General features: G+C 37.4%; 1 protein-coding gene across 1 annotated transcript in view; it reads right to left on the reverse strand.

The window, feature by feature from the left end:
• The window catches only part of adamts12 (ADAM metallopeptidase with thrombospondin type 1 motif, 12), a 58048-nt gene extending 32299 nt beyond the window's left edge, over positions 1–25749 (reverse strand). Inside the window, exons 1-8 of the mRNA XM_051679559.1 lie at positions 25594–25749; positions 23306–23664; positions 10470–10638; positions 7113–7366; positions 6857–6940; positions 6412–6536; positions 3872–4021; positions 53–196 (exon numbers count right to left, since the gene is read on the reverse strand). Coding sequence (XP_051535519.1) covers positions 53–196; positions 3872–4021; positions 6412–6536; positions 6857–6940; positions 7113–7366; positions 10470–10638; positions 23306–23664; positions 25594–25705 — 1397 coding nt within the window. The 5' untranslated portion in view covers positions 25706–25749. The remainder of the gene's footprint in view (positions 1–52; positions 197–3871; positions 4022–6411; positions 6537–6856; positions 6941–7112; positions 7367–10469; positions 10639–23305; positions 23665–25593) is intronic.
• Positions 25750–26035: the final 286 nt, after the last annotated feature.

Consider the following 26035-nt stretch of genomic DNA (forward strand, 5'->3'; position numbering starts at 1 on the left):
TAAGTAAAAAGCATGCAATTACATGTGTCTGTACATGGGTGTGTGTTCTCACTCAAGAAAGCGTGTTATGTACTCCTTACTGCAGGATGACCAGGTGAGTGGTGAGGAGTCGTAGTGGAGCTGGCGGGACATGATGAAGGGATGTCTCCCCACAAGCTCACAGTCATTGCCTTGTCCATCATGGTGGATTCCAAAACTGTAAAGCACAAGAAGGTGACTTCATTCCTCAAATCATTTATTAACGCTGACCTGTTCTCACTTGAAGGGACAGTTCACCCAAAAATGACAATTCTGTCATCATTTACTCACGCTTATGTTGTTCCAGTACCAACCTGAATGACTTTCTTCCGTGGAACACAGAGTGAGCTGGTAGGCAGTGTGTTAGTCTCAGTCACCATTCACTTTCATTGCATCTTTTTCCATACAATAAAAGTGAATGGTGACTAAGGCTGGGCGATATGGCTACAAAATTATTTTTCGATATTTTTCAGGCATTATTGACAATTTTCAATATTTATCTTGATAAGTATTTGCTCAGAAATGGAATAGAAGTAATTTTTGTTAATTAGAGGAACCATAATTTCGACCAAGCAGCCATTGCAGCCAAGTAGAATGTTCAATGCATGAAATAAAAATCTAGTTACTGTAATATTAATAACCATCCACAATTTTTCAATTGATCTCAAGGGTGAATTATATTTAATACTTTTCATTGATATGCACCAATACAACTTAAAAGTAATAAAAAGCAATATTTACCTGCATATATTTCTACTAAAACATTTTAATTTATTTTTTTGTGAATGAACAGGGTACCGATGTATTGGCCACCGATATTTATCAGCAAATTATTGACCAAATTAAATCCATCTGCAAATTGGTTTTAAGCATGAAAACGGCAATATGAAAAACTGATGGTTCATTCATAATTCATTATCAAAACACACTGTAAAAACTCTTTCAATTCAAATGCACAATCCAGACACAGAATGTAGAAGGGTTGGCACTCCTAAAACATGTAATATTAAATCTTTATTCTTTCTCGCTCTCATATTAATGAGGAAAAACAGGCGTGACAGTTGTGAAAGCGGCACTTACCTACACATGATGAGGTAAAACCATCCAAAACGTTTGAAACCAGCAAACTTTGACATCTGAGACATTGTTATAGTATCCATTAAGCCTGCACTATTGATTAAGTTAAGACTGAAATCCCAATATGGTCTTGCGCGATTATAAAAGCTTTAAAGGCGTTCAAAAATAGACTGCAATCAGCGTTTCAGTCAGCATTGTGTAAGCAAGTGGCGCCCTCTAGCGGTCTGGACGGCATTTTACATGATCTATTATAAAACGAATAGTTCCGGTCCTGTATGCTGTTGGACAACAGCCGTGCTTTATTCATGATAAAGCACAGCTCTGACCTTGTGATGAGGAGGAGAGCGTGGCCGGGCCGTGAGGATGCACGCCTGGCGCTGAGTTGCCCCAATTAGCGGGAGAAAGAGATAAGGAGGAGCCGGAGACGCCAGAGAGAGAGAGAGAGAGGGAGACACACGGAGCTGTGTGTGTGTGTCGATCGATGTGTGTTTTGGTTATGCTGAAAAGCAGTTTTATGTTGTGTTTTGTTTATTAAAGTCTTTTTGGTTGATAACCTGGTTCCTGCTTCCTTCTTTCCAATGAACAAGAGGCGTGTCTGCCACAGACCTCTTCACAGAACTTTTATTTGTATCACCCCACGGCATCCACTGCTGACAGTAGCAAAGTTCTGTTTACTGCCAGGGACCACATTTTCTGGTGGAAGGATGTCATTTAATGATTTTACTTACAAAATATAACATTTTAAAGAACATTTGTGTCCTAATATTTTTATTATGTGGTGACCATTTTATAAAAGCAATAAGGCACTCAAAGCTGTGCCATATTGTATATACAGTCATTTCCGTGGAATTGCCTAACATATGCATAACATGAATTTGTGATGTTCTATTATATACAGTACAAACATGTAAAAAGTGAGTTCTGCTGTTTTGAACTGCACAAAACTTTTTAGAAGTACAAAATAAATTTTTTTTCACATCAGTCATCATGCTATATTAAGTTATTTTTCAATAATTTTGTAAAATATTTTTTTCTTCTACTTATCTTTCATTGTGGCTCTTTAATATTTTGGCCTGTCATGTGTTCAACAGATCCAATCCATGTTCAATGGAAATTATTTATTGTTTGAACAAATGCTTTTTTTTACCTCTTTGTACATTTTTAAAACATAATTCCTGAGAAAAACAGTGATCTGATGACAAAATAAGGTAAGTGACAAAATATCAGAATTGGCATCTGGCAATAGTTTTTGTTAAAATCAGTATCGGCCAAAAATTTTCATATTGGTGCATCGCTACTTCAATCACTTAATTTTCTGAACACAGTGGAAAATTATTGTAATTTATTTCTTTTTTTTTATCCTCTTTTCTCCCCAATTTAGAATGCACAATTCCCACTAATTAGTAGGTCCTCGTGGTGGCGCATTTACTCGCCTCAATCCGGGTGGCAGAGGACAAATCGCTTCTGAGACAGTCAATCCACGCATCTTATCACGCGGCTCGTTGTGCATGACACCGCGGAGACTCCCAGCATGTGGAGGCTCATGCTACCCTCCGCGATCCACACACAACTTACCACGCACCCCACTCAGACCGAGAACCACTAATCGCGACCACGAGGAGGTTACCCCATGTGACTCTACCCTCCCTAGCAACTAGGCCAATTTGGTTGCTTAGGAGACCTGGCTGGGAGACTTAAGCATGCCCTGGATTCAAACTCACGACTCCAGGGGTGGTAGTCAGTGATATTATTGTAATATTGAATTACTGTATTATTGTGGGATCCTGTTAGGTTTATTATTATAATACTGAATTATTATATTATTATTATTATGAAGATTACATTTGTTTTTACAATAGTAATATATTTCTATCTTATTTACTTCACCTTCACCTGGAGCACTGAAAGGGTGTGTTTGACAGTTTAATGTTAATCATTACAAATCTGGTGAAGCGTTGTCTTCTCCTGCTTTTCTGTCTCACGTTTTTATAGTTATATAACTTGTAGCAGTTACAAATGTTTGGAATGGACATCATTCACAGTTGTGCCGTCTTTCATTTTTAAACAGAATGACAACAAGTCTGTGAGGGACAGACTTACGGTACAGTCTCTTCAATGTGTAAAACTGTTCTTTGCAGTGTTTTGGATCATTCTGCTGATGAAACATTGAAAAAACATATTTCCAAGAAATTTCAGTGGACAAAAACCCCCCAGAAAACATGAGTTGTGGAAAATTAGATGTGATCTATGAGCTTTATACAGCTTTATACAGCTTTATACAGTATAAAATGCACGCAAACCGCACTGAGACCGCTGAAAACACCGTATCACGAGCTCCACATGTGCATACAGAACAGCGCGTCACCTGTTCACTCTGAAGCACACACACAGACCATGTATTAATTTAATTAAACCCCAGCCTTTTGCAGTTTAATAATCTCTTCTGACAATATGGCTATTTTGATATTATTTTGATTAATTGTGCAGCCCTGAAGGATCGTGAAATTAGTCTAATGATATGCGCTTAGGAAACATAGTGGCCGAATAAAAAGCACATTAAAATAATCGTTTAATTTGACATCACAATAATATTGCGAAAATTCAATGTATAGCCTAGCTCTGATGGTGACTGAGACTAACAATCTGCATAACATCTCCTTATGTGTCCAGAACAACATGAGGGTGAGTTAATGACAGAATTTTCATTTTTGGGTGAACTATCCCTTTAAAATCAGTATGAATGTATAAGTGGAAAAACTAACAAAGGCACACACACCTGTGTCCAAGCTCATGAGCTATGGTGAAAGCGACAGGTAGTCCTGAGTCCTCATTGATATTGCAGGAACGATGTGGCTGGCACATGCCCGACAGGTGAGACAAGCCGAGCGTCTCACACGGTTGATTCATGCCTGCACAGATATCCTTCCTGACAGCAGAGTTCACATCAGGTCAGACACAACAGCTGGTGTCAATCACTTTATAGGCTACTAAACTTGTGCTGCAGGGCTAAAATTGAATTCTGCTTAAAAAGAGTTATGGCTTGGGGTTGAATTCTTTGTCATTTTACCAAATTGGCTCAGATTTTTTAATTGTTGGCTGTGTTCAGCATGCATGTGTTCTGGAGAATCTCAAAGCCTTGGGCGCAGCTGAACATGCTGAGATCATTCCAACTGTTGAGCATAGAGCGTTTAGGGGCTGTTAAAAGCTCAGAGACTGTAGATAACACACAGCTCCATTAATCAATAAGCTGACATTTATGACTTTAATATGGCTTTACAATGTAGTTGAACATGTGCAGTTGTTACCTGATACGACCCTTAAAATGACTTTAATTGGTGTAACCTAATATATTCAGGTTTGTTTTCGTAATATTAAATCATTTCTTTGACATATAAACAAGGTAATTTATTTATTATTTTTATTTTTCTCCCCTTTTCTCCCCAATTTGGAATGCCCAATTCCCAATGCGCTCTATGTCCTCGTGGTGGCGTAGTGACTCGCCTCCATCCGGGAGGTGGAGGACGATTCTCAGTTGCCATCAATCTGCGCATCTTATCACGTGGCTTGTTGAGCGCCTTACGGCGGAGACTTAGCACGTGTGGTTCATGCTATTCTCCGCGGCATCCACGCACAATTCCCCACACGCCCCACCGAGAGCGAGAACCACACATTATAGCGACCACGAAGAGGTTACCCCATGTTGCTTTACCCTTCCTAGCAACCGGGCCAATTTGGTTGCTTAGGAGACCTGGCTGGAGTCACTCAGCACGCCCTGGATTCGAACTCGTGACTCCAGGGGTGGTATTCAGCATCAATACTCGCTGAGCTACCCAGGCCCCCAAACAAGGTAATTTAGATGTTACCATACGAAGTGAATTTCTCAGTAACTGAAAACGTTGACAGTGTAAAAATTATAATATAGACATATGAATGCATATATCAATATATACATATAAATGAAAATTGGTAGTTTACAAGACATGGGCATAAAGTAAGTATTGATATGAATGTATAAGGGAAAGTGTATATATTATAGGTGCTGTTATTGGCATTTCTGGCAGTCCTGTGATGTGACTATGTTTTAAAAGAACAAATATTTCATGCATTCTCTCAATTAATTTTACTGTTAATTAATTAATTATAAAACTGCTTGTACAATAATTAAACAAGAATTAGACAAAATTTGTTTCAAATAGTTTTAGATAAAGTAGTGTAACAGAACACAGCTGTGACATGCCCAAATATTATATACATATAAATGCCTATATATATATATATATATATGAAATCATGTATATTTATATTTATATACGGGTGTTTCTTCAACTTCGTTTCTTCAATTTTATGTCACAGCAGTTGATTTCATGATTTCATATTTTTTCTTTATATATATATATATATATATATATATATATATATATATATATATATATATGAAGCTCACTTTAAAACTGATTTGGAAACTTTTTACAAGGCCTTCACTTTTTTTTGGGGGGGGGGTATTTTTCAAATGCTGTTTATGTATAGACTTTATTGTTTTAGCCTTTACCCTGAACCAGACTTTCAATATCAAACTATGAAAATTAATTATAAAAATACAAATTATTACATGTTTAAAATTATGATAATCTATACAAAGAGTGAAATAAAATTAAACCAATTCAATATTTATTGTATGAAAATAATTAATATAAATAAAAAATAAAAATGACAACTGTCCCACAGTCGTGGCGTCATTTCCACCACAGCAAAAATTTTGCTCCTGTTAATGAAGTTTTTTAAAAGTTAGTGTACTTGTTTACCAAGTCAACAAAAGTGTCAGTGAAGAGCATGCTGGAGATTAAATATGAGACAAGTGAAAATTCAAAGTAAATATCACTTGTGAGCAGAATAATTTTATTGGGCGCCATTTCCAATCAAGCTGTAATTTTGCCAAAAAGTGTGATAGTGTTATTTCCATTTAATCCATAAAATGTTAGTTATGAAACATTAGCCTAAGCAAGACAAAGTCTGCCATTTTATTTCAAAAACGTAAATTTGTTTCCAACAGCGTCATTTCCACCACAGAATTCTATTAAAAACAATACAGAATTTGAGATGTGCTGGAAATGAAATGATGTGGTATTTTCATGACTTTCAGAAAAAATTACAAAAATGACATACATCTCCTTTGATGCATGTACATACACTGTTGGACATTGTTAGTAGACAAATTAATTAAACTAGTGAGAACACGAAAAATGAATTTGCAAGTCCACAGTGCTAAAAGTGCCCGAAGTTTAAGAAACACCCATATGTGTATATGTGTGTTTTTACCGGGTGATAAGTATAGCGACATCATGGTGTGCTGGATGAGTGTCACTTTGAGGATTGAGGTTTTTTTGCCAGGTACAGAAGCTGGTGAGAGTTGTATCAGCATGATGAACGATTTTCAGCCCTTTCTGAAAACACACAAAAGTCCAAACCTCAAAGTAGTGAAAGATGTGATGCTTCTTAAACGTCCACAGTCTTCACAGTTCACAGCTGTTTGGTTCTGGCTGAGTGTTCTGACATGAAGATCTGTTTGGAAGGGTCTGACTTTATATTTATGGTGTCTGATGACCCTGCTGAAAAGACCAGCATATGTTGTGTTTTGGATGCTGTTGTTCCTGCAAGGCTTCGTAGTCCTACATCTAGACCAGCATAAACCAACATGGAAATTCACGCTGGTCTATGCTTGTCTTTAGGACACAAAGCAAATTATCCCTTGATTCTGACATACCTCCTCTCCATGTAGCAGAATGAGTCGGACCAACACGATATGGATAGCATTACCGATGCTGGCATCATGAAAAATTCCAGCCACCTTTAAAAAAGTGATACAAATATAATGGAACTAAACACACACTCAGAGATGCAATTGAGCGGTATAGACATGATGAATGAGTCAAACTTGGTGGAATTCTTAGCATTGAACAGGTCATGTCAGATTGGGCTGAAATATAAATTAAGCGAATCTCAACTGAATAAATTCTAACCATGTTCATGATGGTGAAGATGTAGGACTCAGCGTTCCCACTCCCGTGGTAGTCCATAAGTTTGGAGTCACCCACCACCATGGTCTCCACCCAGCGCTCTTTACTGATGGAGCGCGGGGATATCCGCCGTGGCCGTTCCCATTCCTGACCCCATTCCTGATCTGTATCATGATTATGAACCCCACCCTGTGGGTGATGCTCCTGCTCCCAGCGCTCTCTCTCCAGCTCCACCTGTTGGGAATACTGCAGACCATCTGCATCGGAACACACACACACACACAAACACCCGCCCACCCCCATACATACACATACACACACACACACACACACACACACACACACCTTGTTCATGCAACACACCTTGCAACTGGGAGAACAAGAACAGCTCTACAGGACACTTCACATGGTTACCTCAATAAACCTTGCACAGTTTGACAAACTTAAACTTCTGAAGATTTTAGCACAGTTTTAAAGTATGTTCTTAAAGCGGTCATGACATGAACAATCAAATTTTTTTTTCAATATTTTGACATATTGACCTGTTTCATGTGACGTCACTATATGAGGGTGCCGCCACGTTTGTGACCAAAATTCCATGTCTTCAATGTGCTGCGCTGTGCGATGCGGCAAAAGCCGCTGAAAACATTGTTTCATTTATAAATCTTGAAAAGGTGATACTGCTTTTTATTTACCAGAGCCAAAATGTAATTTTTCTTTTAATTAAGTTTTATCTTTTGTGTGACATGGCTTCATTTCACTAAAGTCAAGCAGCGATGAAGGGGGAGAGCAGAGTCTTTGCTCATTTATTCAGACATGTAAATTATCTATACACATGTCTGTTATATTTATAACATAATCGAGTCGGATACAGTAAACTGGAAATGCACATAGGACGATGCTTTTCATAACACCCAGACTGTATAAAAGGTATGTCATAACTGTCACACACTGTAATAAATAAAAAGCACTATAATGTGAATATATAGTATGTACAGTGCATCCGGAAATTATTCACAGCGCTTCACTTTTTCCACATTTTGTTATGTTACAGCCTTATTCCAAAATGGATTAAATTCATTATTTTCCTAAAAATTCTACAAACAATACCCCATAATGACAGCGTGAAAGAAGTGTGTTTGAAATCTTTGCAAATGTATTAAAAAAAAAAAAAAAAGAAAAAAACAATCACATGTACATAAGTATTCACAGCCTTTGCTCAATACTTTGTTGAAGCACCTTTGGCACCAATTACAGCCTCAAGTGTTTTTGAGTATGATGCTACAAGCTTGGCACACCTATTTTTGGGCAGTTTCTCCCATTCTTCTTTGCAGGACCTCTCAAGCTCCATCAGATTGGATGGGGAGCGTCGGTGCACAGCCATTTTCAGATCTCTCCAGAGATGTTCAATCGGGTTCAAGTCTGGGCTCTGGCTGGACCACTCATTCACGGAGTTGTCCCGGAGACACTCCTTTGTTATCTTGGCTGTGTGCTTAGGGTCGTTGTCCTGAAGATGAACCTTCACCCCAGTCTGAGGTCCAGAGTGCTCTGGAGCAGGTTTTCATCAAGGATGTCTCTGTACATTGCTGCATTCATCTTTCCCTCGATCCTGACTAGTCTCCCAGTTCCTGCTGCTGAAAAACATCCCTACAGCATGATGCTGCCACCACCATGCTTCACTGTAGGGATGGTATTGGCCAGGTGATGAGCGGTGCCTGGTTTCCTCCAGACATAACGCTTGCCATTGAGGCCAAAGAGTTCAATCTTTGTTTCTCATGGTCTGAGAGTCCTTCAGGTGCCTTTTGGCAAACTCCAGGCGGGCTGTCATGTGCCTTTTACTGAGGAGTGTCTTCCGTCTGGCCACTCTACCATACAGGCCTGATTGGTGGAGTGCTGCAGAGATGGTTGTTCTTCTGGAAGGTTCTCCTCTCTCCACAGAGAAATGCTGGAGCTCTGTCAGAGTGACCATCGTGTTCTTGGTCACCTCCCTGACTAAGGCCCTTCTCCCCCGATCGCTCAGTTTGGCCGGGCGGCCAGCTCTAGGAAGAGTCTTGGTGGTTCCAAACTGTATTCTTCATGAATTAAAAAAAGCTCTTACATTCATACAGACGGGACCATCACAGATGTATTGTGATATTTTGACCAAATCAGAGCAGAAAACAACACAAACATGTGTAACTTGTGAATGAGAGACGTTTACGTTGATGTACCGGCAGACGTGTGCACTCGCCGGTCACACATCAGACTTGCCGGCATACGAAGAGTGGAGTGGTGGTGGCATAGTGAGCTAAAGCACATAACTGGTAATCAGAAGGTTGCTGGTTCAATCCCCACAGCCACCACCATTGTGTCCTTGAGCAAGGCACTTAACTCCAGGTTGCTCCAGGGGGATTGTCCCTGTAATAAGTGCAATGTAAGTCGCTTTGGATAAAAGCATCTGCCAAATGCATAAATGTAAATGTAAACGAAGATAAATTGTGGATCAAATATATATAAATGTCTGCGGAAGTCACATTTGGCAATATTTGCGCTGACCTCAGACCTGTATACACCTTTCCTGGGACTTTGCATGGATCATTTTAAATGGAGATCGTTTTACAAGTGTTTTTCCATTCACCACCATTGTTTCCTCCCACTTATGGTCACAAATATGGCGGCTGTGGGAAAAAGTGACATCACTGAAACAGGTCAATAAGAGGTCATTGTACTATAAAAACATACTGTAAGTTTCAGAACTTAAAACTTCCTCCTCAGTGCAAAAAGAGCATTTGATCTTTTCTGCCAAAATGACTCGTTCTCTACTTCATCCACATTGTGATGTCACACTGTGGTAGGCATTTGCATCTGACTGCCTCCACAACAACACATCAACGCCTACTTTACCATTAATCACTTCCATAGCCCCGCCCAGTAGCAGTGAGCAAGAAGAGAGCAGGTCAGTCAAGAGCAGAGAGACAATCATAAAAGTGGGCGTGTACTGTCAACTCTTAAAGGAGAAGCAGCACCAAAACCAAGTGTTTCTGACAGAGGGTCAGAATGAGGGTGGAAAATGAACACATTCTACAAATATATGACTGTTTTTTGTGCCAAAAACGAATAATTGTATGGAATACTTTCCATGTTATCTTTAGTCCTTTTTGGAGCTTTAAAGTAAAAATAACTGTGGGCTTTCATTGTATAGAAAAGAGTTTGGACATTCTGCTAAATTCTTTGGAGATTCTGTGTCCCACAGAAAAAAAAACAAAAAAACAAATCAAACAGGTTTGGAACAACATGAGGGAGAACAATTTCTTTAATCCTTTAATACCATATAAAGATCATACTTCTAACAAAATAAAGTTTTTTACTTGTTTATCTGACCTTTGACCCCACAGGGTCTGTGTGCATCTGTGTTGCGTCGTCGTCTGAGGCTTCTCCATGTTGAGCTCCGGTAGATCACATGTGGGTGTTGTGGATGAGTGACGTTTGGGACATGGCCACGTACAGGCTCGATTAATGTCGGCCCCTCAGGTAAATATAACAGCCCCCTCTATAAGGCATTATCAATGAAAAAATATTAACTGTATATCAGGATAATCATGTGGAAGTTTATTATTTTTTATAATTACTAATTTACTGTTTTTGGTGCATAAAAACAACCACATTTATAAATAAAAACAATTACTTGCATCATAAGTGGACTAATAAAAATGCTACAAAAGGTCTGCACCAATCAAAAATAGCCCACTTTCATTTCTCTCTGATATTGTGGTGTTAAAGGAATGGTCAGGGGCCTTATGGGTTCACATACCATCAAAGTAAACCTATGGGATTTTTTCACGTGTTCCATCGTCTTCCAGCAAAAAAAAAAAAAAAAAAAAAAAAAAAGCAAGTCTGATCGTTTAGAAAAGCAGTACTAAAGTATCATTTATGTCTGCATCACAAATGGTGTGGGACAAGTTACATGCTAAAGTTTAATACTTAGGGTTAGGGGTGAAATCCAAACATTCAAAGGGGTTTGTACTCTAATATTACTTCAGGTGTCAGCTCTCATTATTTAGATCTTTTGGAATTCCACTGAATGCAAGAAAGGTATTTTCAGTGTCACCCTCCTGTTTAATAAGTTCCCCTGCAAGTTCTTGCCAGTCTTGGCATTTTCTCCACACAGCAGGGGCTTTAAGAAGATTATCTACCCAGTGCCTGATGAGTCACACACTGAAACACAAATAAACACTTATGCACTAGCACACACACACTATATTAGAGGATAAATGGATAAAGGTATTATAAATGCATTATAAAGGGCCGCAACATCAAACCTATTTTTGTGTCCTTCTGTAGTGTTTTTAATTGTTTTTATATGCAAACATGGGCAAGACGGACGTGTTTGACTGTTGTGCTGAATCTTGCAGTTTTTCAAGAATTGAAACTTTTAAAAATGCATCTCGAGACACCAACATCTGTTCCATCCAGTACCTGTTTAGAAACAAACATTAGTAGCGTTTGCTAAGGCAATGCAAAATGCACTCTGAATAGGAGACCATGGCAAATATAATTTTTGTCTCCATTTGCTCCAGTAGAAAAAATTAAATCCACTATTACATTTTTACAACTTACTAATGGTTGACCGATAGTGGATTTTGTTGATACCGATAACTAAGGTGGTGGGAAAGGCCGATAACCGATTAATCGGCCGATAGTATTTAAAATCGATTTATAGAATGTAAAAAAAAAAAAATAATATATATATATATATATATATATATATATATATATATATATATTTTTTTTTTTTTTTTTTTTTACTATGCCGGGCAAAGACAAAGGGTCCAAAATGAATAAAATCCCAGATGTAGTTGTTTGTTCAAACAAAATCCCAATAATATCCAGAAAAAAATTATGATTTGGTGCATAACATGGGACTTTTATATACACTTTAAAAAATGTCTGTAATTTTAACGGTAAAAGACTGTAAAAATGCTACAGAAATAAAACATTAATTGATTAACAAATATTAACTGTAAAATATACAGCAAAAAACAAAACAGTAGTTTTTACAATAAAATGTTGTAAAAATTATATTTTTCAGATGTAAAAAGTATGATTTTCCTGTATAATTAATGGTAAAAAACAATAATCGGACATTCCCACAATTTAGTGTTTGTGTGAGTGACACTGAGCGCTGTCTCTACATGTTTATTGGTCATTGCTCCTGGGAGAGCCACTATTGGTGAACTTCATGTCATCATGTGCCCTTCTGTAATTTTACAGTAATTAACAATACCTTATAAAGTAAAAAGCAGATTTTTACAGTTTCAGAAGGTTAATATCAAGTTTATGACATTTTTTTTACTGTAAATGTAACAGAATTTTTTTTTTTTTTTTTTTACAGTGCCATCATGGTCATGTAAATGACAACAGTTTTAAACTGTAAAATGTACTGGTTGTTCTGTAAAGTTGTTTACATTTTTACTGTATTTTTTACATAATTATTCTGGCAACCACCGCTGGCAGTTTTTTTTTTTTTTTTTGTAAAAACAACAGGATTTTTTTTTTACAGTGTATAAACAAGCCCAGAACACACCGGGGACTCTTATTTTGAAATGACGAAAAAAACTATTGGCAACTATCGACATCGATTTTTGCCGATAACCGATAGTTCCAAAATGCAACTATTAATACCGATTAATCTGTAAAACCAATATATCGGTCTACCTCTAAATTTTTTCTACCATAGGAGAAATATTTGAGCTGTGGATTATGGCAGTCAGAAGAAAGAAAAATGCCAATCTACTTTCATTCCCTCAACAGCTCTACTTTAAAAAAAACAATCGCAGCAATGGTATCTAGTTTTTAAAATGAATGACAGGGTGAAATAACACAAAGTATAATATTATGATTTTACACTAAATTATATGTACAAATTGAAAATATAAAAAGTTTGCTTGATTTATGCTTCTTAAAGATCACCTATTATGGTTTTTATGTGCCTAATTTTGTTTTAAAGGTCTCATACAATAGATTTACATGCATCCAAGGTCAAAAAACACTTTCATTTGCTCATAATATAAACTGCAGCATTACCTTTTTTTCCAGTGTCAAAAACGACTCGTTCAATGATCCGTTCTAAAGGATTCATTCTAAACTCCTCCTTTCAGAGAGCCTACACTGCTCTGATTGGTCAGATGTCCCAGTCTGTTGTGATTGGTCTACCGCTTAGTGTAGTGTTTGAGGGCGGGTCAAAGCTGTTCGCGAGCAGCCGATGAAGACCAGAGGTGGGGTTTTTGTTACCAAATTATGTAGGTTAGTACAGGAAGTAAGTCTGGAATTACTAACGACTCATTTCAGGTGTTCAGAATCGGTTCTTTCTTTTGGGAGTCAGTAACTCCATTTATCGTGCACTTTGATTTTTGAAACTTTGCAGACTTTTTTACATTCACAAACAGCTATATAACACACTACATGAAAGGTAATATTTGAAAAACCATAATAGGTGCTCTTTAACATGGAAATGCGTCATCACAGTCCCACTATGATGGCAAATTTTGCACAAGTAAGCAACACTCACATTTTCTTTGGAAAATGAAAACATCTAGTTACACACTTTATCTTTTAGGGTCAAATCAGGTTGCACATTCACTTTTCAAAGTATACTATAGTGTTTGTCTATGTGTCTGCCTGGACAACTTGCACTCTGCATACTTGGACTCAAGAGATTTTATTTGGCTCGAAAAACATCTCTCTTAGGTCTCTTATCACAATGCGTTTTAGCAGTTTGAATGAAAGCCCAGTTGTGTTTTTTACTTCTTAAGCTACATTGCATGCACTCGTCTACTGTGGACTGAATCAGTCCCACAGGCTAAAACCAGGTGTGTGAGTGTGTGTGTGTGTGTGTGTGTGTGTGTGTGTTCAGTACAAACTAAATAAACCATGACCAAAAAAAACATTCCAAATGTTTTGAAACTGGGCTACACGTAACACAAAACAGACACAGATTTGTGGAAGCACAGAGGAATACACCATGAAGACTCTAGGGGGTTGGAGACAGTCATAATATTGACTCAGCCGAGTCAATCATCCACAGAGTCTAAACAACACACATGACTGCAACACTCATTGTCTGTGTTATACAGGTAAAAGCATTCTTACATATATCCCCTAAAAATGTTTAAATCTTTCATATGTTAATTGTTTCTCAAAAAACAGCAAGAGCACGTACCATTACTGTAGCATGGTATTCTTTAAAGAAGCTTAGGAAGTAGGAACAGTGTGGTATATTGATAAGGTAAACATTCAGTACCATAGTAAATATCAAAGTACAATGGTATTTCCATCTGATACCATAACTGCACCATAGTACCACTAGTTTTTTTTCTTCTTCATAAAAATAACAAGAAATGTAATTTTATCTCTGTGTTTTGTGGACCAGTACTCTCTTTCTCTCTCCTCATCTGCTCCTCACAGCAGAAATGTAAGCATCGGTGTCAAGGGGCATTATGAAAACAAAAGACGAACTGATAAATACAGAAGCCATGTGTGTGTGTGCCGGACTGTTGCTCAGATTCGAGAGATCCTGCTGGCTTTGGTAGGACTTCAAACAGAATATATAGGACATCAGTATAGGGTTTGCATCTTATATAAAAGGACTTTAAACTGCAGTACTTTAAAACCAGTCATACATCATCCGGAGGTCAGGAAGTATGTATGGATCTAATGACTATTGCATCTGTAGTCAATGACTGGTAGTTTTGTTTATCTGTAATGAGTCAGTTCTCTGGTTTGCAACAAACCTACAGAGCAAACGGAGTTCAAATAGTTTTATCCTTAATAGTGAGTTGCTTACTCGCTGATGGAGAGCTTTTCAATTTTATTTACATTGGACCAAGTGCCACACAGTAAACAAGATGAATGCCACTACATTCCACTAAAGGAATATTCCGGGTTCAATACAAGTTAAGCTCAGTCACAGTATTTGTGGCATAGTGTTGATTACAAAAACACACAAAAAAAATGTTTGGCTCATCCCTCATTTATTTTTGAAAAAAGCAATAATTACAGTTACAGTAAGGCGGTTACAATGGAAATGAATGGGGCCAGTTCATAAACATTAAAATACGCACTGTTTCAAAAGTATGGCCACAAGACAAACATTCGTGTTAATATGATTTTAGTGTGATAAAATCCCTTACTAACCTTTTCTTTGTAAAGTTATATCCAATTTTACAACTTTGTTGCCATTATGGCGCAACGGCATTAAACCCTGTAAACAATTTATCACACTAAAATCATGTCAAACAGAGAATTTATCATGGTCTTGTGGCTACTATTGAAACCATTTTAATGTTTATGGACTGGCCCCAGTCACTTCCATTGTAAGTGCCTTACTGACCCATTTTACATGCATTTAAGAAAACGGTTTATCCCAGGGTTTTTACAGAAAGTGGCGTTCTGAAACGTCATGTAATCCACATTTGCCATGATGACGGAAGAATCAATGTGCACAATTTCTTTTCCTCCACCTTTTTCTCCTCTTGTGGTGTCAGGTGCACTCACAGAGCTGTGCTTAATATGTAAACAGTGTTTTCGCATGCACACTAGATTCAAATGTGTAAAGGGGAAAGCTATCTAATTGCTTTAGCAGATTTGAAATGTTGTGCACTAGTAATATGGAAAACTTTTATGGTGATTTTTATGGTTCCTTAAAATGGAATACATAGATAATAAATTAATTACCAACTAAAGTCTTCATCAGCCAAATAACAAAGGACAACGCATCTGTGTTCACTTCTGCAGTTAATTCAGGATGGACTTCTAAGACTTTAGTCATTAATCTTACCGTTCATACAAAATCTTTTTGTTTAAACAGTGGCCCCTAACACTTACTTAGTTCACTCATTTTAAACCGTGACTTGTACTACACATAAATAACTAATACTGGCATTATAGCCAGAGGGGAACTGGCCCCCACTGTGAGCCTGGTTTTCCCCCCAAGTTTATTTTTCTCCATTAACCAACATCTTATGTTGTTTTGTGTTCCATGCCACAGTCGCCTTTAGCCTGCTCATTGGGGATCTAAATACAAATATGATTTACTTATTTAATTATATATTTTAAAGCACAATTTACAATTATGTTTTTTATCAAACCACACAATTATGACTCTAAGACATTACAGATATTACAGCTTCTTTTTCTGTTAAAGAATAATTTTCTGTAAAGCTGCTTTAAATGATGTGTGTTGTGAAAAGCCTTATACAAATAAAAATGACTTGACTTAACTTGACTTTTGGAGCTTGACAGTCACAATCATGAAATTGTTTTTTATAGTTACAAAGGGGAGCGTGACCCTAAAAATTGAGAACCACTGGCTTAAGGGATTAAGAAAAAGCAATTGAACACACCTAGGTTTCTCCCAGAGAAGGCGTCTTAAACCGTGTCCTAACCAGACGCGATGCACAACAAACGATAAAAGATATCTTTTCCATGATAAACAGAGTTTATCATGGAAAACGAGGTGTAACGAGGTCATCTAAATGCATAAGCAGCATTTTGATGGGTGTTTAACTTTGAAGAGTGTGCAGGTGCGTAGAACAGACTGGATAACTAACGTCATTGGTTGTAGCCCTACATCATATCAACGAGTCAACACAGCATAAATAATTTAGCATATAAAGGATTAGTTCACCCAAAAATGAAAATTCAGTCAATGTGTACTCACCCCTGTGTTGTTATTGCACCATATGACTTTCTATCTTTTACTTAACACAAAGGGAGAAAAAAAGTTTTTTGTGAAAAAATGTTGTGCTCAGTGATGTCACATAATGGCAGTTTATGGTGAATACCTCTTCAAGCTTCAAAAGAATGCAAAAGTAAAATTCAGAAGTCTAATAAATTCTCTCATGATTGTTATGAAAGCATACGATAAGGTTTGGTGAGAAACAAACCGAACTCTAATGTGTTATTTAGTGAAAATGTTCACTGACCATTGATCTCTTGTGCGTGTTCATGATAGGGCACGAGGGCAACAGTTCAAGCAGCCCCCTCACAACATTGAGGCGTTCAAGCGAAAACTCGTTTTTTTTTTTTTGGAACGGAGTACTCGGAAATCAAACAGAAACACAGAGGAGGCTACAGGCAGCCACAGACACACCATGTCCTAAAATGACGGCAAATGACACGCAATAAAAGGTATATTTTCAATGGTAATCAGAGGTTTTGTACTAACCAGCCGTGACGAGCAACTGTACATTCTATCGATCGCTTGTATTCTATTTTCAGCATCGTGCGGAGTAAGGAGGTTCAAGGAATGAGGAAGCGGGAGACGGCGATTCCAACTCAAGAATGTCACTTTTATTGACAACAAAAACACGTTCGCTTAAATGTGCAACGGTATAGCTTCACACAATACTCAAAGTTGCAAAACAGCAGCGGCCAACACACACACACGCAATTTCTCAGCTGGGCTCTCTCCCTCGACTGCCGCTGTCTCCTCTCCTTAAAAGCCCAAATCACTCCTCACTGAAACACAAGACAGGTGTTAAGCACAGGTGGCAATCATTCACCACTCATCTCCCTTGCTTCACTCTCCACAGCACGGCGCTCGGCCACACCTCCGCCTCCACATGTGGGTAACTAAGTCCACTGTGAACTGGCACCGGTCCAAAAACTTTCAAAAAATAAGGCTGGGCATAGAAATGCATCAATTCTTTGACTACAAACTCTTCAGACATGTTTAGTAAGTTCTGTTCTCTGGTTTTTGTGCAGCTGTGTTGTGTTCTGTTGTCACTATTGCTGTGGCTGATCTGTTTTTAGATAAACAAAACGAGTTTTTGCTTTAACGCCCCCAATGTCACAAGAGGGCTGCGTGAACTGTTGCTCTCGTGCCCTATCAAGAATGCGCACAGGAGATCAGCGGTCAGTGAAAACTTTCACTAAATAACACATTAGATATCGGTTTGTTTCTCACCAAACATTATCGTATGCTTTCATAACAATCAAGAGTCTCATGAAATAATATATTAGACTTCTGAATGATACTTTTGTGTTCTTTTGAAGCTTGAAGAGGTAGTTACCATAAACTGCCATTGTATGACATCACTGAGCACACATTTTTTTCACAATTTCTCCCTTTGTGTTAAGAAAAAGATAGAAAGTTATATAGGGTTATAACAACACAGGGGTGAGTAAACAATGACTAAATTTTTATTTTTGGGTGAACTATCCCTTTAACATTTCCTAGAATACAGTGGGAAAAAGGGAAAAAAAAATCACACACAATATAAACTATGGCAATTTATACACACCAATTTAAAATATTGACTACTGTCCCTCGTGTCCGCATATATGCATGCAATTCGGGGAATACTGGAGTTTGACGTAAGTGGGAAACCCCACTATTGCAGCGCAATTCCACTGCAGGTCAAAATGGAGAGTTAAGGAAACAAACACAGCCAACAACTCTGGAATATCTGGAAATAAAGCGAAACAACAGAGAATAAAAAATAGCGAAGTCATCCACAGAAGCCATGTGTCACAGGAAAATTACGCTGCTGTGGAGAAAGCTGCTTACTGACCGAGCCGCATGTATACAATGGGGTTAAGGAAAAGACGCAAACACAGTGCATGTAAACGTGAATGCTGCTTTACAGTTTTAAAGTTACAAGTCAAGCTTAATTAACTGCATTTGTGGCATACTGTTGATTAGCACAAAAATGTATTTCGACTTGTCCCTTCTTTTAATAAAAAAAGCAAAACTGGAGACACTTACAATGGAAGTGAATGGGGCCAATTCGTAAAAGTTAAAATACTCACTGTTTCAAAAGTATAGCCACAAAATGTAAACAAAATGCGTGTTAACATGATATTAGTGTGATAAAATCGCTTACTAACCTTTTCTGTGTAAAGTTATTGCCAATTTTACAACTTTGTTTGCCATGACAATGTTATGTCAACAAACCCTAAAATTACTGTTAAAATGACGATTTAAACAACTTTACAGCTCAAATAATACATTAGCTTTAACAGAAGAATTAATGTATGTACTTTTATAAAATTATAAGCTTCACATTTCTGCCTTTAAACCCTCCAAAAACTGCAACTTTTCACCACACAATGAAAGTGAATGGAGACTGAGGCTATCATTCTGCCTAACATCTCAGATGGAAATTCATATGGGTTCAAAACAAACATGACTGTGAGTAAATGTGACAGAATTTTTATTTTTTGGGGTAAACTATCCCATTAAGGAATCACTCTGAAAAGTGCTCAAGAATTGTGTAAAGACTACGTATAGTCTCCATAGGTCTAACAGTCTGTCATTTTCAGCTTTCATTCATACATTAAGGACATGAATCTCTGAAGACTTGACACATAAAAGTTAAAGGAATGGAAGTGTGACAGCACCTGAGAAAGAGAGAGAGAGAGAGAGAGAGAGCAAGGGAGAGTGAACGTTTGGAGGTGCATTTAGAGGTAGATAATATGAGAGTGGAATGAAGCGCTGTTGAGTGACAGTAAACACGACCTTATAGGAGCAGCATACATGTTCAGGCAACAACAGATGCTTGTGCAAATTATGCATGCACCCAATAAATCAAAGCTCATTTCAAATTCCAAAACTCTTTCTTTTCCCTACCAAACAACTTAATAATTCACCTGATCTTCTTTCTTTTTCTTGTTCAGTGGTCAAGTTATAGTGAGTTATTCCATATGCTGACAATGAACTGGTTATAGTCCTTCTTTTTAAGTTCCTACTTTTTATGAGAGTCCACTCTGACTAACAGGTTACTACTGTATCTTATTACATGGCTTTGTGGAATACTTGGTTTTAATTGGTCAGTCACAGCATACTGCGGTCTTGCATCTGATCTTTGCATAATGAGCATTAAATGATATAACTGATCATTGTCCCGATTTCTGACAGAAAGTGGGGTCCAATTGAAAATGTGGGATTTTTTCATTTAAACCTGGAAATAAGCAGTTTTAGGATTTTGAAAATATTGAAACAAAATTTCTAATAAGCAAATTTGTGCAATTTACCGTGTTAACTTTGCTCAAAAGTTCAGATTCATGTCAGGTTATTAAAGCAAATTTCATATTCATTTTTCAAGTCAACTTTTCACTAAAATAAACTTGAAGCTCATGCTGATATTTTGTAATTGAAAAAAAATGAGGGGGAAAAAAGTACTTTTTAATAGTGGTCAATGCAGCTGTGATAGTTTCATGTCTCTCATATCATTCTTCTTCTTTCATAATAAAATAATTTAAACTCAAATCAATATTTCATGTCCAATTATTTATATATTGAGGCAAGTAGCCATAAAAAGCAGCTTTGCGTTGGGGTAATGATAATGACCGGGTAACTTGCTTATAAACCCTTTCAGACATAAACTGTGCTTCATGAAACTGCTGACACAGGACGCAGCCTCCAGTTTGTAATCATACAGTCAGCCCACACGCTGCCGATTCTTTGTAGAGTCATTCTGAGGGTCAAACACAGAGGACAAGGCTAATATGCAAGTCTGTGTTGCTCCAGACAGGTATTTGCTCTGTTTTCTGGGACCACCAGCATTAGGAGAGCTTTTCAGCTTTTGGGGCTTCTCTTTAGGTCCAATTTAAAATCCTGAATGTGAGTTTGCATTTTGATTACATTTTTATGAAAGATTACAAAGACTTACATTTTTCTTATTTGAAATAACATGCACTGATGAACGGTATCAAGATGACCAGGAGTGTGTATTAAGAAAGTAAATAGTGTCAATGTTGATTTCAAGTTGATTTTAACAACTACAAAAAAAGTTAATTTGCAACAGAAATTAATTGTATCTTTTAAAACAGTTATCCCCAGCCGGGGGTACGCAAAAATATGTTGAACTTATAAAACAAAATGTATGACTTAAAATAAAAATAACAATGAGAAGGGCTGGGTAAATATATAGATTTCTAGATTAATCATGATCTACATTTAAACTATCTTGATATCCAATCTTAAAATCCCAAGATCGATCTTTTGATATACAAAGTTCTGCACCGAAAACCCTTTTGTGTTTAGAGTAGAAGTTTTGTTGGACTCCTTGTAATGTGTGTCCAAAAACGGATTAACGCAATTCTTTTTTTTTTTTCTATTTTGCAAAAACAAAAGGAAGCATTTAGCACTCCACTCTCATTAATATGCACAGCCAAAACAAAATGCGGAACTGACGGTTTTCTTAAAAAACAGTACCATTTTAGAGCTTGTTCTACATATCAGTGTAAATACTTGTAAATAGTACAAAGTGTGCATGTATACAATAAACATGCAAGCCAAATAATATGTGTGTATTAAGGTTGGGCAATATACAGTTGTGGCAGGGAGGAGGGCGGGGCCGGGTCGTGATGCTGCACACCCGGCCCCTAATCAGGCTGATCAAGCCCTCGAGGGGGATAAAGGCCACCGGAGGCAACAGTTCCAGAGAGAGAGAGTTACGGGCAGCTGCCCGGCATGTGTTTGTGTTTGTCTTTTTGTTTAAGTTTATTATTAAATTATTATTTATATTGTCAAGCCGGTTCTCACCTCCTCCTTTCTATTGAACTTCGTTACATTGGTGCCGCAACCCGGGAAGGAGGAGGGATGCACTGTCGTGGAGTAGCCGCGGCCATCCGCCGGGGGACGGAGGAGTTGCTGCCGACCGCCTGGATGTGGAGGAACGGCCGCCGTCCGCGAGGGGAGGAGGGGCTCACTTCCGGCCGACTGGAGCGGTGGAGCTGCTGCCAGGGGCGGAGGAGTTCCCTACCAGCCGCCGAAACGTGGCGGGGCGTTCCGTCTCCCAGGGGTCGGAGGACTCGCTCCGGTCCGCCCGGGGAGGAGTGGCTGTCATCCGGCAGAGGGTGGAGTGGTCGAGGACCAGACGACAGCGTTTCAGAGTATGTTTTTTTCTCTCTCTCCTCTCTCTTTATCCTGCTGTTGCTCCGTGTTGGCCATTCCCTCTGGTTTTTTTTGTTTTTTTTCTCCCCTTGTCACCCTCCCAGGTCCGAAGAGGCAGGGATGACCTGCCGGCAGGTGGGGCCGGAAAGGCACGCCCCCCCTTTGGGGCTCCCCAACCTGAAGGAAAGGAGGGAGGAGTGTTGCAGGGAGGAGGGTGGGGCCGGGTCATGATGCTGCACACCTGGCCTATCAGGCTAATCAAGCCCTCGAGAGGGATAAAGGCGACCGGAGGTGGCAGTTCCAGAGTGAGAGAGTTACGGGCATGTGTTTGTGTTTGTCTTTTTGTTTACGTTTATTATTAAATTATTATTTATATTGTCAAGCCAGTTCTCGCCTCCTCCTTTCACAATATAATTGCGATGATTTTGCTGACGATATTAAATTAAGCAATATCGTGAATATCACGATAATTTAAATTTGCTTTTTATTTGGTCATTAAGTTTCATAAAGAGCATATCAAAAAAGTGCATATCAATGAAAATGTAATTTCCCCATTAAGTGGAAAACTTTGGGGAACATGCCTTTCTTTATTTTTCAATAGATTTGTATTAAATGCCTTTAAAATGCTGAATCTACTCGACTACAATGGCTGTTTGGATGAAATGATGGTTTCTCTGATTTAAAACATTTTTTTTAGCAATTCAGAGCAAATACATAATTATCAAGATATATATTGAATATCATCAATATGCTGAAAAATATTGAAATATCATTTTGGTTATCCATATCGCCCAGCCCTAGTGTATGGATACCAAACTGATATCTCGATATTTTTCAGCTTACTGACGATATATATATATATATATATATATATATATATATATATATATATATATATATATATATATATATATATATATATATATATATATACGTAGTTATAGTTTGGCCTACATGTTTATTGTTAATACATAATATAGCTACTGTCTACCAAAATTATGAAAAACTAATGATAAAACAATTTTCCCAATGTACAAAGTTAGAAGATTCCCTGCCCTGTAAAATTAACAGCATTCATTTGTTCTAACTGCATATTTAATTGGTTTTGTTTTTGTTGTTGTTAACGAATAAACATCATAAATTATATTTATATACTATAAATAAATGATATTTAGCCTTTGGTACACATCTTTGGTTTTGTGTTGATGAAGAGGTACTTGAGCCTTACTGATGGTATTGTGGGGGTTTTTACAGCTTAAAAGGTTGGGAAACACTGTTTTAAACAATTGCTTAATTGATTATAATGTATATTTCTCACCAATCCTTCACAGGTGCTGATGGCGGCCGTCCCCTGCATGTTGTCATCCATTATGGTGCCAATAAGATGACAGGAGCCTTTCCCAAATGATTGTGGCCATTTCTCCGCTGACCTCCCATTTTGTCTCTCCTGCACATATTCATTGGAGAGCAGGTTGTCGTTGGTGGTTAGATTGAGAGTCAATTCCCGGCCATTGTAGTTCAGTTTGTAATACACCCGTCTGTCTCCTGAATTCAGGTCTCTCTTATGTCGCCTGTTCGAGAAGTGATGCGATAAAGCGTACGAGATAAATTTCCCATCTCTGTCCACTTTTTCTGGATGATTGATGAAAAATTCAGAATGCTGCTTAATGAAGAGTTCTATGAATGAAAACAAGACAAAGAAAGAGCTCCATAAAAAACTCAGTTGACATTTACAAGCACACTTATTACAATGACAGCAACTTTAAAGGGATAGTTCACCCAAAAATGAAAATTCTCTCATCATTTACTTACCCTCATGCCATCCCAGATGTGCATGGCTTTCTTTCTTCTGTTGAACACAAATGAAGATTTTTAGAAGAATATCTCAGCTCTGTAGGTTTATACAGTGCAAGTGAATGGTTGCCAGCACCGTGATGGTCCAAAAATCACATTAAGGCAGCTTAGACTCCAGTGGTTAAACCCATATCTTCTGAAGTGATCAAATCAGTTTGGGGTGAGAACAGACCAAAATGTAACTCCTTTTCTACTATAAATTCTTCTCCCTGCCCAGTAGGTTTATGTGCTTTTTTGACCTTCAAAATTCACTTGCATTGTATGGACCTACAGAGCTGAGATATTCTCCTAAAAATCTTTGAATTCTGCAGAAGAAAGTCATACACATCTGGGATGGCATGAGAGTGAGTAAATGATGAGAGAAATTTCATTTTTTGGTGAACTATCCCTTTAAGTGTCTTGCTCAAGGGCACAATGGTGATAATTCCCAAATTAACCACTACAGGGTTTGATCCAACAATCTTCCAGTTACCAACTCAGATTTTGTACCAAACACTCATATTTACCAAACAAATGATCCCTTTAATGCATGACATTCAGTACACATTGTAAAGATATTTAAAAAAAATAAATAAATAAATAAAATAAAAATTATATATATATATATATATATATATATATATATATATATATATATATATATATATATATATAGATATATATATATATAGATATATATAGATATATATATAAATATATATATTCTTTTTTTTTTTTTTTGACCATTCAGGGTTTGAGGTTACATCCAAAACACTACTGGTGATTACATTTGTCTCTTACACATAATTCTATATGACTGTCCTCTATACAAATCATACCTCTGGAATATCTACAACTATCTTCTATTGCAATGGACTAATTACTCTCATAAATGCATCATTTGGAAAAAAATAAAGGGAATTATTATTATTTGTTTTAGCTTTTTATTTATATATTTTTATTTACGAATGCATAACTTCAACATGACCGATGAAGTGAAGTAGTAATCCACAACAAATTACTAATTATTTCTCTAAAAATTGTAATCAGATTACTTTACTAATTACTTCATAGGAAAGTAATCACATTACTAATTACTTTACTTTTAAGTTACTTTCTAAAACACTGTTCTGCTCAGCAAATTCAAAATAATGTCTATCTTTCTTGTTCATGGTTACACTCAGCCCCTCACATTTTTTTCCATCACAGTGAATCTTAATGTATTCTACATAAATAATATATTAGAAATAAGCATAACCCTAAAATGTACCTAAAAGTAGTTAAATTAATTCAAAGTCTGTAACTGTAATCTGATTACAAGACTTTAAAATGTATTGCATTACACTACTTTTTTTGACTAAAAAGTAATTAGATGACAGTAACTAATTGCTTTGTTCAGTGTTGGGTGTAATCCAATTACAAACTTGGATTACACCCCCACACTGAATCCAGCTATCCATATTTAGGCCAAGTTCCTCTGGAAAACCTACTACAATGGACAGATGTTAAAGTTTCTCTAAATACATCATTTTGGGAAAATGGGAATGATTCCATAATTGACTATAACATTTTTTTTATCATTTTTTCTTTAGCGTAATAATTAGTGCATTAAAGGGTTAAAAGGTGCTTTTATAAAATGAGTTTGTGTGAAGTTCAGGACTCCAAAAGAGTTGACCACTCACCAGAGGGACTTACTAGCTCCTTCTTTGGGTACAACAGCCTTAAATAAGCTTGAACCAAACTATATGATTTTATTTGCGTGAAAACACAAACCTTGTTCTGAATCTGGAAAGAGGTAGCCCGGTTCGGCGCTCTTGACGTGGCTCGCAGCCATAAAGAAAACACAATTTAACCGCAAAAGCGCAACGCTGAGGCGACTTGGCATATTTTTGCAAAGCAAAATTAAAGCAGTAAATAAACGCTCTGTGGCATTGAAGCAGGAGCACTGGCTAAATATGGTCCTGAGAGCAGTTTCTGGAGAAAGCAGGAGACATCTGAGGTCAGAGAGACGGAGAAAGTGAATGGAGAATGAAGGAATATGATGTGGAGTGGGAGGAGAGATTCCAGTGACTGTTTCCACGCGCAGATGGAATTCAAGGACAACCAGTATAGGAGTATCCACCTTTTTCCTGAACACGGAAGTTTTACACGATTTGACTGTTTTCAATTTCCGTCTCCAGGTTTTTCAGTGACGGTCTGAGGTTAGTTACGTTCA

Source organism: Myxocyprinus asiaticus, chromosome 3 (assembly GCF_019703515.2).
Source record: "Myxocyprinus asiaticus isolate MX2 ecotype Aquarium Trade chromosome 3, UBuf_Myxa_2, whole genome shotgun sequence".
Classification (NCBI taxonomy): domain Eukaryota; kingdom Metazoa; phylum Chordata; class Actinopteri; order Cypriniformes; family Catostomidae; genus Myxocyprinus; species Myxocyprinus asiaticus.